Raw genomic sequence first — 17499 nt, 5'->3', positions numbered from 1 at the left:
TGACCTTTCACCCACTTCAGATACCTTTAGGCTAAGAACCGCAGACTATGCTGGGTAGCAGTCAAAATAAACCCACATGCAAACACAGACACTCACACTGCTGGTAGTGGAAATGCAGATCATAGACACACCCAAAGACATTTCGCATATAACTCAAGTTCTCAAACTCCATAAACCACACAGCTCTGAAGGCAACGGAGACAAACGGTCTATTGAACAGCTCGGGTCAAAGATCCCACAAGTTATTCCAGAATCCACAATATATGCATTGTCAGATTTCCCTTTGATGAGAAAATTCCTAGAAAAGTCAAGTAAATGAGGCTAAACCATCTCAATGTTCTTGACATTTCTGTCAGTATGGTTTTGTTTTTTTCCTCAGTAATTTGGGAAATTCCTTTGTGTGGTGGACAAGTGGCAGTTCTTGAAGAGTTTTTCTCTCGGGAAGAAAAATATCTTTTAAAGAGATAGTTCACCCAAGAATGAAAATTCTGTCACGATTTACTCACCCTCAAGTTGAATTTATTTCTTCTGCTAAACAGAAGAAAGCAGCTGAAGAAGATATTTTGAAGAATGTCAGGAACCAAACAGTTGTGGGGCAGCATTTCCTTCCATAGTATGGAAAACAAATACTATGGAAGTCAATGGTGGCCCACAAGTGTTTGGTTTCAAACACTCTTCAAAATATCTTCCTTTGTGTTCAGCAGAAGAAAGAAATGCATAATGGTTTGGAACAATTTGAGTGTGAGTAAATGGTGACAGAATTTTCATTTTTGGATGAAATATCCCTTTAACTGAAACTGCTTGTTAAAGCTACAGAGTAGGTCACACATACAGTAACAGTGTTTCTAGATTCCCGTTTCTCCCTGACCCCATCTGTCTTAAGATGGAGGAAAATAGAAATGACACACCAGAGAAAAACAAGAGATGTGTGCATAGGAGAGGAAGGGGTTGTTGAATGAAGAATGTGCTGACACAGAGCACTGCGTCAGGTAGGGAGGGAGGCTGAGAAGGGGCACTTTCCAGGAATAAGGAATTATAGGATAGGAATATAGAATTATTAGGGTGCTTTCACACTTGGATCAATTGTCTGGTCCGAACCTGAGTTTGACTGCTCCCCCTGCCCCCACTGGATTGGGTTATCATTATTTGGGTCCGAGCAGCAGCGCGTTTGCATCATCAAAGCAGCATCTGTTTACCCCTGTTGCCTAGTAACAACGATGCAGGAGGAGGCAGCAAAATGTTTAGAGTTGCTCACCTCACATTTTTATTTTTTAACCTTTGGTTTTGTTTTCTATCTGCCATGAATGTTCGGAAGAACACGGGAGTCCACTTGTGTTGAAGACGAGAAGAAATAATACATTCTCACTGCTTGTGTCCATCACGCTGGTCAGGAAAGTGAGTGAGAACACACACAAGCACAGTTTTATCAAATATTACATCATTAATCATGATTGTGTTCGTCAGCAGAGAACTGTACCGGAGTTCACATTAACTGTACCCCAGTCCCCCTTTTTAGGCTAACTCGGGTATGAGAGTTCAGAAAACAGTGTTCACATCCAAATGAACCCACCTGGGTGCGTACCAATAGGGCTAGTGTGAAAGAACCCTATTATTAACTAAAACTAAACCATTCATTCATGTTAACTGAAATAAAATATTAAAACTTGTTTTAAAGCGCCCAATTATGCTATTTTGCAGTGTGTAATATAGCTGTTTATGCTAAAACTAAACTAAAAGTTTTGAAGATCAAAGCCTAGACAAATAAAGTTGTTGTCTCCTCAAAGAAAGAATCAATTCTGAACTGCCGAAGCGAGTCGTCAGCAATTCTAGTCTCACTTCCTGTTCGAACCTATGTCACGGTCGGCTCGCAAGCCGCGACAAAGAAGGAAACAATACGTTGGTTTGTAACAAATTTGCATAATGCCAGGGGCCAGAAAGAAGGAGTTAAGAGAGTCTGAATCTCCGAACAAATCGTTTTCAGACTCTGAAATATGAGATGCAAAGTATATTATGAGAAAATGTATGGTTGTTGACCTATGATGCTTGTAAACTTATTGTAGGAGGCCTACAAAACAAAATGAGGAACCTTTAAAATAGCAAAAAAGGGCACTTGTCTGTACTTTAATGGTGATTTTGTTGTAGAATTCTTGACGTTCTCAACCAAAAAAATAATGTTAATGATTAGTGGGCGTTCCATATATATTGTGTACATTGTAACCCTGAAGAAGTTACATCATTTGGACCCTTTCTACAGCATGACATGTAAATAATCTCCATCATAACCATTTTCTCAATGTTCCACAAATTGTAGTGTTTCCTCCATTTGTAAAACTCAAGCAATTCTGTTTGAACATAAAAAATACAATACAACTTCAAAAGATATAATGCCACTAATCTAAATAAAGGCTAAATCTACATCCCTGTTTCCCACAGTCAGTGTTTTTCTTACTGTTATACTTCATACAGACCTTATGAGAGGAACGTTGTCCAGAGTACAGCATAAGGTTTGTCCCCTCTGCATTGGCAAATCCACCTCACATGACTGGTTATACATCCTGCAAGCAAACAAATGCACAGACCCCCACATATAAATACAAAAACATATACATTATGGAGTTACAGTGTAACCGAGTCCCGACTCGGTTATACTGTAACTCCTATAACTGAGTCCTTAGTGGAAGTCTACTTTAAGATCTTGCTCGCTTGCTACAAATAATAGTCAATCATACTAGACAGACCTGAGTATTAGGAAAGCTGCATCTGTCTGTGAGTTTGACCGAGTTACACAGCGCTGCATTCCTACTGTACACTGGATGATGTGATTACATGAGAGTTACAACTCACTTCCAGTATAAATGTGTTTTGACAGCCGCCATAACTTCGATTCATACTACACCGTGCAAAACTCAAGGCAAACATAATGTGGCTACACTTCATTACTAAAGCAAACACATCCTTCGCTACAGGACTAATGCTCCTCCCACCAGGAGGAAAAAAACTGAAGGACCACTGTTGTTTCCAGACTGTAAAAATGATCCAGGAATGCAAAGCACCTAAAAAGGTTAAAGCGGCCTTTCGGCTGAATTTCATTAATCAGACCGAATTTGATCTTGTTAGCTCAGCTTAATTAGATTTTTTTAGATACATTTTTCATTGATATCCTTAGACAGTTGGTTTTATTCATTAATTCCTTTTATTCACAAGTCATAGTAATGAGTAATCCTCTCTGACTGCTTCTGCTCATGGACCCAGATGCCATTTTTACCATTTTAAATAATTAAGGTACAGTGTAAGCCCAACAGCAGCGCTAACATTTAAGTTACCAAGACACTGCTATACTCAGGTATGCTAATGTTTGACTAAAAGAGTAAAAGCACAAGTTAACCTGCAATTCTTCATTGGCTGACATGTCCCTGAGCCATATTAAGTTAATAAGAAATGATTTGGACACTCGCTCAACATCTCTTATCAAATACATTACTCATTAGTGCAGATGACGCAGAAGAAGTGTATAGACACAAAGCCAGGAGGTCTCTCTCTGATGTGTGCATTTTAAAACGGTGTTAGTTCAGCATTGGATAAATGGTTAATATCCTTAGAGCTCAAATACGCCCCTTTCTTTCAAAAATATTTCAGTAACCAATATATTAATAAACATATAGAAATAAAAATACTTGTGTAAATGCTTACTACATGTTTTTGATCTATTTCATTTTTTCTATTTTAAGTGCATTAATGTACAGTTTAAAATATTTAATCATTAAATTACATATATTGAATTAAATAAAAATATTAAAATACCATATAGCATAATGTAACCTTACAATTAAAAAAACAAACAAATAACTTTTGAAACGTGGACACAATGATATTTAGTTTAAAAAGAAGACTTCTTACCAGTTGTCCACAGGACAGACATGTTGATTATACAAGGCCATGGCATACCTGGAAAAATAGAAATTATGGTACCTTAGCAACATAATATCATCAGCGCAAACCAGATTCAAAATTTTAAAAGGAGAATATAAACTTGCATTTTATTTTATACTTGCCTTGACTTTAAAATAGATTGTGAAAAGTGAATTTTTGATTCTGTATTATTCACCAGTAACACTAATAATGTCTCATTTGTTAACATTAGTTAAAGGGATAGTACCCAAAAATGTTAATTCTGTCATCATTTACTCACCCTCAAGATGTTCAAAACCTGAAGGAATTTCTTTCTTCTGCTGAACACAAAAGAAGATATTCTGAAGAATGTCGGGAACCAAACAGGCCCAGGGTTTCATGTAAAACATACTATAGAAGTCAATGGGGCACCTCAACTCTTTTGCTACTGACATTCTTCAAAATATCTTCTTTTGCGTTCAGCAGAAGAAATTAATTCATACAGGTTTGGAACATCTTGAGGGTGAGTAAATGATGACAGAATTAAAATTTTTGGGTGAACTATCCCTTTAATGCATTTAACTAATATGAATTTACAATGAGAATATATTTTACAGCATTTGCTAACTAATGTTAACAAATGAAACCTTTTTTGAGAATTGTTACTGGTGTAGCTAATGAAAACACCATCTAAACAAAATGGACACAAACAATTCATAATAAAAACTGTGTTCTAAAAGAAACAGTCTTTGAATGCACCAAATGTCCAAATAAAAGCTGACCACAAGAGCAGTGTAAACCACTGATGTTTGAAATTAAGTAAAGAGATGCAGTATGACTCATGAGCCCAGAGCTTTAAGGGCTGAAACATATAAAAGTTACTTTATCATTATAGGTTACAAATATGGACATAAAGAAAGGATTATAAAAAAATATGCTGTGGTCTGCTTCACTACCGCAACAGCCTGTATAAAATGTCATTTTGACGTGACTTTCTTTTAGCATAGAACCAAAAACCGGAGAGCTCTGGAAATTTAGTCAACTCAACCTGTGCATCTTCAGGTTATCCTGGCGTTATGTGTCATTCTTTGCTCACACTTATGCAACAAGGTCAGCACACTCATGGTCCTGTCACACTGACCCTCGTAAGATGTCAATGAACACAGGACCATCAGATAACGGTCAAAGTAAACGTTTGCCAACTGACTTTTACAAAATCTGATGAAAGAGAATTTTCAAGCAAGCAAAATTTGCTTACTATGGAAATTTGTTTCCACCACGGAATAAAAAATAAATAAGGTAAGAGCGTTTTTTTTATTTAATTCACAATTTGGACCGTTTTTACTCAGCAGTTTATATCTTGCAATCACACATTCTGCAAAATAAAATAAAAAATTATTGTGAGTTAGTCTGACTTTTATAACTAGCAATTCTGACTATATTTCTCACAATTGTGAGATATAAACTTGCAACTGCAAGTTCTAAAGTCTGAATTTTGAGATAAAAAAAAGTCAAACTTGCAATTCTGACTTCATTATTCACAATTGTGAAATATAAACTTGATATAAAGCAGTTAAAGGCAAGTTTTAAAGTTCAAATGGCGAGATTTAAACTTGCAATTCTGAGGAAAAAAAGTAAGAATTGTGAAATAAAAGTCGCAATTACCTTTTTTTTATTATTCTATACATGGCGGAAACAAGCTTCCATAATTACAAATGGGCAATGAAAGAAGAAAAGAAGGTTAACACACTCGGCACCTGCCGATGGATACGTCTTTCTCTCATGCAGATCTCACTGTTGACATACACACAAACACATTTGCATTTGTCCAACGTAACTACATCTGACAGCACGCTGGGTCAGATGTGGGCTAAGCAGCAATTAGGTTTGTTTTCATCTCTAGTAAATAGCGTGTGTGTGTGTGTCCACAGCGAGACAGATCACCTGAGTCTTGCACTACACTTAGCACAATGCTGAGAGAAATTACATTTGGTAAACAAGCACTCTGCCATCTGCCCTGGCTGGTGTTGTGAATAATCACGCAGACTGTTACCAGGTCACTTTCAACATCCCAGAGAGGCGCACAAGACATGTTTAGGAGAACACAGAGTAACACAGCCCCCGCTCTGATACTGGAGCCCATCTGTTCACCATAAGATTTGGATTCGCTCTCTGAAGTAACTCGTGACAGGAGTCAATCGTGAATTTTTTGGCTGAACACTTGTTACTGGGCACCAAAAAACTTCAAAGCTTTTAAAGGGATAGTTCAACCAAAAAAGAACATTCTGTCATTATTTACTCATCCTCATGTGGTTTCAAACCCATATGACTTTCTTTCTTCTGTGGAACATAAAATGTTGGTAACTAAACAGTTTTGGTCCCCATTGACTTCCATTGTGAAGACAGAAAGTACGTCTTTGATGACGTCTTTTCATTTTAACTGAATTAAATGATGACAGAATTTCCCTTTAAATAAAGACTTGGCTTAGCTCATGAATATTTGCCATCAAAATGACATTTTAAACAGAAAGAGTTACTATAAATTGTAATAATATTTCACAATCTTGGTAGTCCTTTCACAGTACATTTAATCAAATAAATGCAGCCTTGGTCAACAGAGAGACCCCTTTTAAAAACATTAAAAAAAAAAACTCACAGATCCTAAACTTTTGAACTGTATTGTGTGTAATAATTAAATTTTAATCGTCTTAATAAGATGCAGGATCTGAATAAATGCTGTTTAAGGAAGAGGCGAGGATGAATGCTTCATAATCTTGTTTTAATTAACCTTCTTGAATCGAATTGCTTACATATTAACAAAAAAACCTCCTAAACAGCTGGGAGACTCCACCTGTGTCCATACCCCCTCCATTCCACATCATCCAGTCATTCACAAAGACACCGTTTGCTGTGCAACCACAGCGATGTGAGAAATCAATCCCCAGGAGCTTTAGGTCCAATCAGACCTGACACCAGACCTGATCTGAATGGATTATTAGGCTACATCTCCAACCAGAGAGGCACAATGCTTGTATTGTACCATCGAGGACACAGATGTAGCACTGACTGTTTTAGCTGTTAAAGGCAACCAGCTTTAAAATATAAAGCCTTTGTTATGATAAATATGCTCAGTGTTGTTTGCATAAACAGTACCTTCAACGTTGCAGGGAACAGCACATCACAGCGGGACTATGCAAGCGTGTGCGACGTTACCATAAACAACAGCCTAAAAGTATAGAAATAACGTTCAAATGGAAACTCTGACTTGGAAACTTGCTCTTGCCTAAATGGAAACTTTTTTACAATGCAGCCTGAATAATTTAAACAGCAATTCCACTGGTGTGTAACTGTGGGATACATACTCCTCAAAAACTGCATCCAATGAACTGTTTAACTAACAAAAAAACTCAATTCTATAAGAGAAGAACATGCTGATGTTGTTGTTTTTAGTAACGGTAACAGTTCTTACACAGGTCATAATTAGAGGTTCCATATTCAGCTATGAAAACATGCCATTTCTTGCATAGATACGGGGCATGTTTAGTCCATGTTGTATTGGGAACTTCTCCCAGACCTTCAAAACAGGAGTCATGGGGAGAATAAACCAAACATTCTTTCTCTGGCATAATAGATGAGAAGTCGCTGATGCTGCTCTAAGTTGCTCTCCTCTGTTTTACTCGCTTATGTAACCACCTCTGTCGCTTCAAACTCAAGGCTCTGCAGGAGAGGAAGGGGATCTTGAAGTCCCTGTAGAAACAGGGCGACTGCAAGCTCTCCACAGGAAGGAAGTAGGGGTAACAAGCAATGAGACGCCAGCACAGTGCTGCACCTTCAAACAAATAAAACTGCAGCCCCTCGAGTCTTCCAACAACTTCCATCACACATGAAGCCAAAAACCTTTTTTGTTAAATATTACCTTGAACTACAAGTCTTATCAACGGCAAGCCGGTTCATGCAAAGCTCTCTTCCTGAAGATCCATTTCTGTACCATCACAAAGTTACTAATAATGACCTCAAAGTCTTCAACATTTTTCAGGCAAGTTCAGACGAGTCAGATATGGGCACGCTTGTAGTTTTATAGCCCACTCCCCAAAGAGCAGGTTCGGGAATACTGAGAGTTGCTGCATTTCAGATGTAATTTTATCTTTGCACACATAATAAACCTTTCCATAATAAATTATTTCACATTGAAACTGCATGTTTCAGTAGCAGCTTTGAGGTGCCCCCAACCAACCAAAAAAACCTGACATAACAGACTTTTCTCCTCAGCTGACAAAAAAACTTTTTGCTAACATTCTAATGCTAATTGCTAATGTTCTCATTTGCAATTAGCATTAGCTTTTTGAATACTTTAAAAAAGTTTTTCTTGTTTAAGCGAGCGTTAAGGGAACATTCCATTTAGTCATTTTTCAAAAAATGTTCTCCAACTAAGACATTTTGGGAAAAAAAAACGTTATATGACCGATGTATAAATAATGTTTTTGTGCTAACGTTTTGAGAACATTACTAAAGACCAGATCGAACGTATGATAATGTTACTGGAAGAAAGTTTGTTCATAACTTTAGGAGAACCTTTCCAGAATATTAGCCAAAGTTTTAAGAACGTTAGCTGGATCTTGGTTGGGAGAGAAGGCAACCATTTCAATGCAGGCCAAAACTAAAACTGTGATTTACTTTGCATAAGTACACTTCAACATGTTCTACATGTACTGGCTACATCACACTATTAAAACAATCTGACACATTCACATTTACAACTATACAACTACAGAAATTATTCTTATAGACCATGAAGTTGGAATTTACCAAACAGACACATTGTGTCTATCCCGCTAAGAAAGAACATTGTTGAATTGCTGTGCATCCAGTTAAAAATCAAACTGGTCTGAAAATGATGTAATCTTAAATCAGAACAACCACACAGGTTTTATCCATACCTATTCAAAGCAGGATCGTTTAATTTGATATGAAATAAAATGGACTTACACAACCCATATTCCAGTGATGGTCAGAGCTGGGAGGCTGACAGGTAAGATCATCCACAGAGACATCTCCAGCAAAACGATCCTCTACTGCTCCCCTCAAAATCATCCACTTCTTTCGCCTTCGCCAGCCCGTCTCCCTCGGCTCATCAATGTGCATTTATACTTGTTGCATGACCCCAAACCGGCTTATCTCAAATATCATATCTGTGACAAAAACAACAAAAACCTATTTACGATGACAACAAATAAATAAACAGACTGTAATTTTTACATGATTTTGTTTTGCACAATGCTGTTTGCAAAGCTGTGTATTTTGCATTATTATAAGCACATTGTTTATTGTTTTTTTTACTTTTATAACAAATAAGCATTTGTTTAAGCATTTTTAACTCTCAGTCTATATCTGTGATTCTGTCTGTGCTTTTTTGTGGACCAGAAACAACAGAGCATTTGACAAACATCATGCCTAACTGGTGTGTATTTGAATTAGAACACAGTCAAAGTCGATTTAAAAGCATCTGGAAGAATATCCTTTTGGTAACCTGCAGGCAAAATGGCCGAATGAAGTTGCAGTTTAACGTAAGTGTAATAGTCGTGTGTGTAGTGTAGAGAGTGGACACTGTATCTCACCTTCCCCCCTGTGATAGGGGACAGCAGACGTGTCTCCCACCTTTTGTTAAACCCTCAGACAGAGCGCAGACTGTTCAGAAACGGTAACATCAATCACCAGTAACAGCTACAGGTTTCTCAATACTCCTCAAGCGTCCAATTAACCGCAGCTGTGTAATCTTCCTTGGCTCTCTGTGTTTCTCTGAGCTCTTCCAGCAGAATCCTGGTGCCTCACTCCTCTCGGAATATAAACTCTGCCTCTCTCTCGTGTCCCGCCGTGTGGACTCACTGAACGCTAGCGTCCAGACTCCAGCTGTTCCCGGAGCTCCGCCTCCCACAACACACGCACTGATGCATCCTGATTCACTGAACAAAATGTTTGTAATTTTGATGTTAAAACAACGTACAACAAGCTCTACAGAAAAAAACAAACAAACAATGAGTTGAGTTAGTTTACTGTAGCCTACCGTACATTGAAACAAAAATGTAATTAGTAAAAATCATATAGATATGTTTTTACATTGCTTTAATAATAATTTAAAATAATTTAAGCAATTTTCAACTTTTCCATAAGCTATACAAGATTCAACAGTTTTTGTTTTAGTCAGTTTGATGTATTTTGTTGAAATTACTTAAACATCAAACATTACGTTTATTGTAGGCTACTTAGAAATTTAGCTAAGGTGACGTTAGAAACTTTGTTTTGTTTTGTTTTTTTGTTTTTTTTTACAGTGAACATTTAACATGTTTGTACAGTGAAGTGTTGTTACAGTTATGTTTTTTAGGTCTAAGTAAAAAAGAATGGAATTGGCCTGCTTGCTTGAAAACGTCACCAGAATGTTTGATCGATTTATATCAATCGAATAACGATTTTATTTTTTATATTTTTGTATATGTAGCCTACTGCGAATTTTACGTTAAATATTGTGTAGGTAATATTTAGGCCTACTTAATTAGTTTATCATGTGTGTTAGGCTACCCAGATGGTCTATCGTGTAAACACTTTTAAACATTCTTAATTAGCCTATTTTAATTATGGTTCATAAAAAGTCTAATTTAATAACATTTAAATCAACATGTGGTTTATGTCATTGGTAGGCTATTCGTGTATTTCAGTTTTTGTTTAAGTTCAGATTCATGTAGGTCTATTGTTGTATTTGTTTGATGGAGAAGCCATTGTAGGCATCATGAGATAGGTAGCTTGAAGTGATCATTTGACGTAATGTCCCGAAGTAAAGTTACTGATCATTGTTTTTGTAGTTCTTATCACCTGTGATAGGCTAATACACAACCCAGACTATTTCTGCCATCTTCAAATTTTAACACAAATTCATGTTAATGTTAACTAAAATTCAACTTGTTACACTGATAATAAACTAAAATATAAAAGTGAAAAAAATATTTTTTTAAATTATTTTCATTAGTGGTCACAGACTTTGACCAGTGTCTTTAATAAGATGCTACAACCAGCTATTTTAGTTATTATTTGCTTGTCATCAGAAATTCAAATTCATAGAGTAAATACAAAATAATAAAAATACACAAATAATCTTGCTGAACAGATTATTATAATTGTTTTTTTTGTTGTTGTTTGTTTTTTTAAGATTCTTTGATTATGATAATTATACTTTAACAAAATGTGCTACTTGTATTTAATAAAGAGGTTGTACATGCTAATATGTTCTGCCAGACAAAATGTACTTCATGATTTAAAACGATTATATTAGAGTTTTAGTACATTCTGATATGAATTCCCTTCTGATAAGATGTGTTGTTGTAATGTTCAACGCATTGCTCATCTTGTTTAAGAAGCAATTTTTATCCGACAAGCATCACAGCAGACACTATTATCCTGTTGACTGGGTTGGTCAGATTTTCAGAATAGCTGTTACCAAACGTATTCTGTCTATTTGTCAGACATACTGGGTGTTTACTATCAGAGAGCAAAAAAAATGTATAGTATAGTTTTACAATGCACAATTTGTACTTTATTCTGAGCTACATTTTCACAGAATAACCTATAAAACAAAGCTCATCAATTTGGGCTGTATTTCACAAGATATTGAATACAGTTCCTTTTTCTATATTTCCCATAACAGCCAATCTGAAGACAACACAGTGGACTATGAAAAGTTGTGTAAGTGCTGAAACAGTATCTTTGTCCCCTCCTCCATAATAGCAATCCTTAACAATGTTCACGTTTCTGCGAGTTTCTTCACCGTCAACATGTTTTTTGTTCTTTTGATATTCTGACATAACCGGCTGATGATATTGTGTGTATGATAAAAATAATATTCATGGATAAGAACATGTGGTCAGAAGAATGAGTGATGTATGAGTCATAAAAACAGACTTGTGAATGTAGATATTGATTGTGAAAAGTTTGTCTCGTTCTGAGCATATAAATATTTCTTAAGCCTCACAATGATGCAGATTTAGTTGTATCGGTCATTGTAATCAATTTTAAAATGTGCAAATTCAAGATAAAACAACTCAAAACACATGAGTTGCCTAGCTCAGCATTACTGTGAAATTGAGTATAACAAATATCAACAAGTTTGAAATAGCTCCATCTAGTGGAGAGATATAGGCTACAATATGTTTTCCACATCTGGACGTTTGACAAAAAACACACTCTAATAATGCTAGGTTGTATAAACCAAACAGTTGAGTTAAGTCTTATATTTAAAATTTAAAGCAATAGTTGGGTTTGTCAATATTTAACCCAACTTTGGGTTTAAACAACCCAGCATTTTTTACAGTGCAGAAGGCCAATGCAACACTAAACGCATTTTTATTTGATTAAAATTATTTCAGAAGTGTAGCAAAAGACAGTTTGTTTTCACTCTATGATAAATATTCTGTATTATTTTATGTTGTGATGGAATCATAAAACAAGTAACACATCATAGTGAAGGATTCACGGGTGATACGTGTCTCACTTGCCTGGAAGGTTCCAGAATGCATGTTTTTTTAATAGGGGATGGAGCTAAACTCAGCAGGACACTGGCCCTCCAGGAGCAAGATTGGACACACTTGGTCTTGAGTATTTGGAACCAAGACATTATAAATAAATCAATAAGCTAACTTACGATTTATATTTGAAAAAAACAAAAAACAAACAAATGAATAAATCAACGTTTCGCTATTTTCTAAGCACTGCTGATAGTGATAACTGATATACCGACTGATGTCAGAATGAGGTCAGTGATTCATATTTGATGCAGATGCCCAAAGAGGGAAGCAAAGTGACTCACTTCCTGTTCTCACTGAACTGACTAAAATGATAAAGAAGAGAAGATGGTAGTTACTGGGGGTAGGCCTAGGTCCTGATAAGCCAAGAGCTTCTACTTATCCCTTTTCAAACCGGTTATTATGTGTGTGTATATATATATATATATATAAATATATATATATATATTTTTATTTTATTTTTTCACTTACTGATGGAAATATCATAAGTATTGCTGTCTTTTCCAATTTAGTGTTTTTATTTTGTATTTGTTCGAAATAAAGCATTTGTACCATACCATACCATACCATAAAATAAATATGTGACAACCGCATGCTGATCAACATTCAGCAAACAAATATATCTCTATATTTACAGTCGCACTGTAGTTCCGTACCCCCAGACTCCAAGGCCAGGGTAGACGGGTTCAGTAAATTTAGTTTGAACCTTATAAAGAAGGTTCATCTTGTCAGACACACTATAAAATGCCACAGTCCCAGCCTCATAGTCTACATACACCCCTATCCTGGAGGAACTGGGGACAGATAGAGTGGTGCTTTTGTTGTTGTGTACAAAGGAGTACTCGGATTCAGAGCAGTACAAACTCCAAGACTTGTCATTCCCCCCAAAGCTGCCCGCTTTGTCGTTTCCTTTCCTCTGAATTCCTCTATAAGTCACAGCAATGTCTATTTCTGTGCCACTCCAGTCCACTTCCCAGTAGTAGCGGCCGCCGGCCAGACCTTCCTTACACAGCACCTGCTGCCAGTATTCGAAGCGATCGGGATGCTCTGGGTACGACTTTGGCTCGTTGCTCATCCGCACCACTGTGTTTTTGTCTGACAGGTGCAGGTTCGGGTGGGCTGTTAAAGGATCTGTTGAGGGCTGACAGAAATCTAGGCCGAGAAGAGGTGTTGTTAAATTAACAACCATAAACAAATGTGTTTCTATATAAAACTACTGTTGATTATAAACTTACATTCTAAGAAGTCCTCCCTTTTTGCTGGGTCCACAGTCTGGAGAATTTTAACCTCTTTTACTGCAAATGAAAATCATATATGTATAAAAATAAATCAATATTACATTGATTTGAATTGAATGCATTGATTTCTGAAGGAACATGTGACACTGAAGCCTGGAGTAATGATGCTGAAAATTCAGCTTTGCCATCACTGGAATAAATTACATTTTAAAATATATATATTCAAATTTTAATTGTAATAATATTCCACAATATTAATGTTTTTACTGTATTTTATTATCAGACAATTGCGGCCTTGTGAGCATAAGAGACTTCTTTCAAAAATATTTTTTAAATTCTTACTGACTTTTGAATGGTAGTGTATGCATGTATGTGTATGTGTATGTGTGTGATACATTATGTGCATATATTTGCAATATAAGGGTTTTAAGCACCTGCTGATGAGATTTTGATCATTTCTCCCTTGCTTATGTCTTCTAATTGCACTTTCAGGTTAGAGATGGCTTTCTTTGCATTGTCAAATGTGAGGTGAGGGGCTAATATCACTTTGGACAAGTCTTCATATCCAGAAGGAGCAGAGAGAGACTGCCAGCTCTATAGGGGAGCAGAAATGTTATTTTATCATACTGTATAGGGAACAGTTTAACAAGAACAGTTTAACAGACACTTTTTCAAAAATACCTGTAAGAAGTGGATATGATCATCGGATTGGGACAGCTGCTCCAGGTCATTATGTTTCTTTCTTAGTAATGTAATCTCCTCCTCCAGCCTGGCCAGGTGTCCCTCTGCATGTGTCAGCAGACGGGTTTCCTGGGCTCGGATCATCTCCTTCACTTCTCCATGCCTCCTCTCTAGTGCCCGCAGCAGTTCAGTGAAAATACGCTCGTTTTCATCCAACACACTCTGAGATGAGTGCTGGAATGAGAAAACACCATAGATGAGATAGGGACTGCACATGATTTCATTTACAATACCAGTCAGATAGAGATGGAACATAGATATCCACAATAAAGGCTAGATGTCTTACGGCGGAGTTTTCTATCATCATTACCGGCGGCCATCTTGTCACAGGCAAGCTGATGTAAGATGAGTGATCAACACGAACACAAATACTCTTATCTCGTTGAAATCTTGATGGATTGGTTTCTTACAAATGTTATAAAACTGGCTGAATAATCACTGGATGATTATTTATTTATACACTTATTATTCATAAGTATGCAGTGTCATACACTCTAAAAAATGCTGGGTTGTTTTAACCCAATTTTGGGTCAAATATGGACAAACCCGAAATGTTGGGTTAAAAATATAATGTAAAAATTTAACCCAACGGCTGGGTTAGTCCATATTTGACCCAAAGTTGGGTTAAAACAACCCAGCATTTTTTAGAGTGTAACTACATCTCTGATGTTTATAACAAACCAAACCGTTTGAAAATCGGTAGAAAATTGAGCAAGGTTATTTAAAAAGTACATGCACCATTAAAACACGATGTTATGAGTGAGCGAGCTGCCTGTGACAAGATGGCCGCCAGGTGCAGACGTTGTTGACCTCCATTGGCCAGCAGCGTGGATGAGATATCTAGCCTTTATTGTGGATATCTATGGAGATGGAACAAGAGCAGGGGACATTTTTAAAATTGGAGGTCCTGTTAAATAAGAAAATAGCATTTTGAGCTCATTTAATTGTAACACTTTACAATAATTATAAAAAAAAGTATTCATTATTGATATAATTTATAAAATTTGTGTATATTTAATTAATGTTCATTTATTAAACTAAGATGTTTAATATTTAGGATATGTAGAAATGAACATTAAACTAGGCTACTAGATTTTTATTTTTTAATTTTTTTTAGCCTAGCTACTTCTCTCACTGCAGATGAAAAACATATATGTCTAAATATGTTTTAGGATACACTGCTATTCAAATGGGGTCAGTACATTAAATAATAATAATAATACTTTTATTCAGTAAGGGCCGGTTCACACAAAATGAGTTTTTGTGGAATGGGGAAAAACAGCAAGGTCTCTTATTTTAAAAGCTTTTTTGGAACATGCGTGTCATGCGCGAGCCGGCACTGCAAAAAAGTACAAGAAGTCCGTCTAATGTGTTTAAATAAAAAAAATGGGTTCTGTGTGAACGGCCCCATCAAAGGTGTCAGTAAAGACATTTGTAATGTTACAAAATATTTTTATTACTAATAAATTATGTTCTTCCAAACTTTCTTTCATCAAGATGACATGTATCTCGATTTTGTTAAAAAATATTAAGTAGCTGTTTTGATAACAATAATGATAATGATAATACTTTCTTGAGCATCAAATAAGCAAACTAAAATGATTTCTGAAGGATCATGTGATTCTGTAAACTGGAGTAATGATAGCCTACTGAAAATTCAGCATATTCAAATAAGTTTATTTTTTATTTTTTATGTATTAGCCCTATTATTAATTTTAATTTTACATTTCTATTAAAATAATTAATGATTAGGTTTCCATCGACTCTCAAGCCCCCAGCAGTTTCCTCACTGTTTTGGAAACTCTGACGTAAAGTATTAATTAACTAGAACAAATAGAACTTTATTGTAAAATGTTTGATTTAATATAAAACAAAAATACATGTAATATGGTATGGTATTGTACTGTACATTGCAGTGGGCAAGTCAGCGTAACAGCATTTTAAGAGTAAATAAGTGCCATAATAAAAGATATAAACAGAGGATTCTTTATAATTATTTTCAAAAATTCTTACTTTTATGGATGCCACTGCCTGCCTGAGATCTTGCCATTTCTTCGTCCTTTCCTCAATCTTCTGCTGTGAAGTCATCAGTTTCGCTCCAAGCTGTTTCTGTTGAAAATTTCAAAAAAGCAAATTCGTGAGACACTGGACTGTAAAACGGATAGTTCCCCCAAAAATGAACATTCAGAATTCATATAGGCTTGGAACAAAAAGCATACTATAGCATACCTACTTAAAAGCATACTATGGTTCTTCAATGAGTCATTTTCAAAAAGCTCACCTGCTTTTCTGTCCTTTCAGCTGCTGCTGAAACAATATCATGTTTTTTGTGTTCCTCCATGATACACAAAACGCAAACACATGCTTGATCAGAACGACAGAAAACCTCTAGAAGTTTATCATGTTCAGCGCAGATCTTCTCACGCAGTTGCCCTGTTGCTGGCACCAGTTTGTGCTTCATGAGAGCTGGATACTCATAATGAGCCTGGAGATGCGTCTCACAAAATGAGGTCAAGCACGTCAAACATGACTTCACCGCCTTGTTCTTCTTTGCCAGACAGAAATCGCACAGCACTTCTCTGGAGCTGTTGCGGCTGCTGGAGCTGCTGTATCTTCCATTGCGTCTGGGTTTCTCCAGAGTGCTGTAACGGCTATGGTTCGCTGAACTACTCCGAGACATGTTAAAACTCTCTCGGCATAATCCAAAGACAAGCTTGTGGGGTAAAAAGTAGTTTCAATGAAACCGCACTGACACATTCATTATATATAGAGGAATGTGAACCGTGTGTGACAAACCAGTTTAGCAGGTTAGCTACTGACATGATGTCAGAACAAAGAGAATAGCAAAAATGTGAACGCTGAAACATAAACATTGTAAAATATCTTTTTACAAAGGCCCCATTGTTGACAGTAAACCATGTGTGAAGTGTCTGGTAATTTTCCTCCAGTGGTTAAGTAGGAAAAATCGACGATGGTCTGGTTATCAGAAAAATAATGTGACGACGCGATGCTGTTTGTGTGTGTGTGTGTGTGTGTGTGTGTGTGTGTGTGTGTGTGTGTGTGTG

General features: G+C 36.3%; 2 protein-coding genes across 2 annotated transcripts in view; both read right to left on the bottom strand.

The window, feature by feature from the left end:
* The window catches only part of LOC120462050 (transmembrane protein 150A), a 36395-nt gene extending 26603 nt beyond the window's left edge, over positions 1 to 9792 (bottom strand). Inside the window, exons 1-4 of the mRNA XM_089116860.1 lie at positions 9504 to 9792; positions 8875 to 9077; positions 3898 to 3945; positions 2469 to 2555 (exon numbers count right to left, since the gene is read on the bottom strand). Coding sequence (XP_088972986.1) covers positions 2469 to 2555; positions 3898 to 3945; positions 8875 to 8939 — 200 coding nt within the window. The 5' untranslated portion in view covers positions 8940 to 9077; positions 9504 to 9792. The remainder of the gene's footprint in view (positions 1 to 2468; positions 2556 to 3897; positions 3946 to 8874; positions 9078 to 9503) is intronic.
* Positions 9793 to 12946: 3154 nt separating this feature from the next.
* On the bottom strand, positions 12947 to 17364 carry ftr14l (finTRIM family, member 14-like). The gene is made up of 6 exons (XM_039672496.2): positions 16716 to 17364; positions 16448 to 16543; positions 14375 to 14608; positions 14128 to 14287; positions 13691 to 13750; positions 12947 to 13607 (listed from the first exon to the last, which is right to left on the bottom strand). The coding sequence occupies exons 1-6, from the start codon at positions 17112 to 17114 to the stop codon at positions 13087 to 13089; spliced, it is 1470 nt and encodes a 489-aa protein (XP_039528430.2). The 5' UTR covers positions 17115 to 17364; the 3' UTR covers positions 12947 to 13086.
* Positions 17365 to 17499: the final 135 nt, after the last annotated feature.

Source organism: Pimephales promelas, chromosome 11 (genome assembly GCF_988280905.1).
Source record: "Pimephales promelas chromosome 11, fPimPro1.hap1.1, whole genome shotgun sequence".
Classification (NCBI taxonomy): domain Eukaryota; kingdom Metazoa; phylum Chordata; class Actinopteri; order Cypriniformes; family Leuciscidae; genus Pimephales; species Pimephales promelas.
This window is presented reverse-complemented; position numbering and strand designations above follow the sequence as displayed.

Coding starts and splice junctions, on each gene's coding strand:
- ftr14l (XM_039672496.2), bottom strand. CDS start 17,114: ATGTCTCGGAGTAGTTCAGCGAACCATAGCCGTTACAGCACTCTGGAG. Junction 16,544..16,715: donor CTGAAAGGACAGAAAAGCAG/GTGAGCTTTTTG, acceptor AATTTTCAACAG/AAACAGCTTGGAGCGAAACT. Junction 13,751..14,127: donor GATCAAAATCTCATCAGCAG/GTGCTTAAAACC, acceptor TTTCATTTGCAG/TAAAAGAGGTTAAAATTCTC.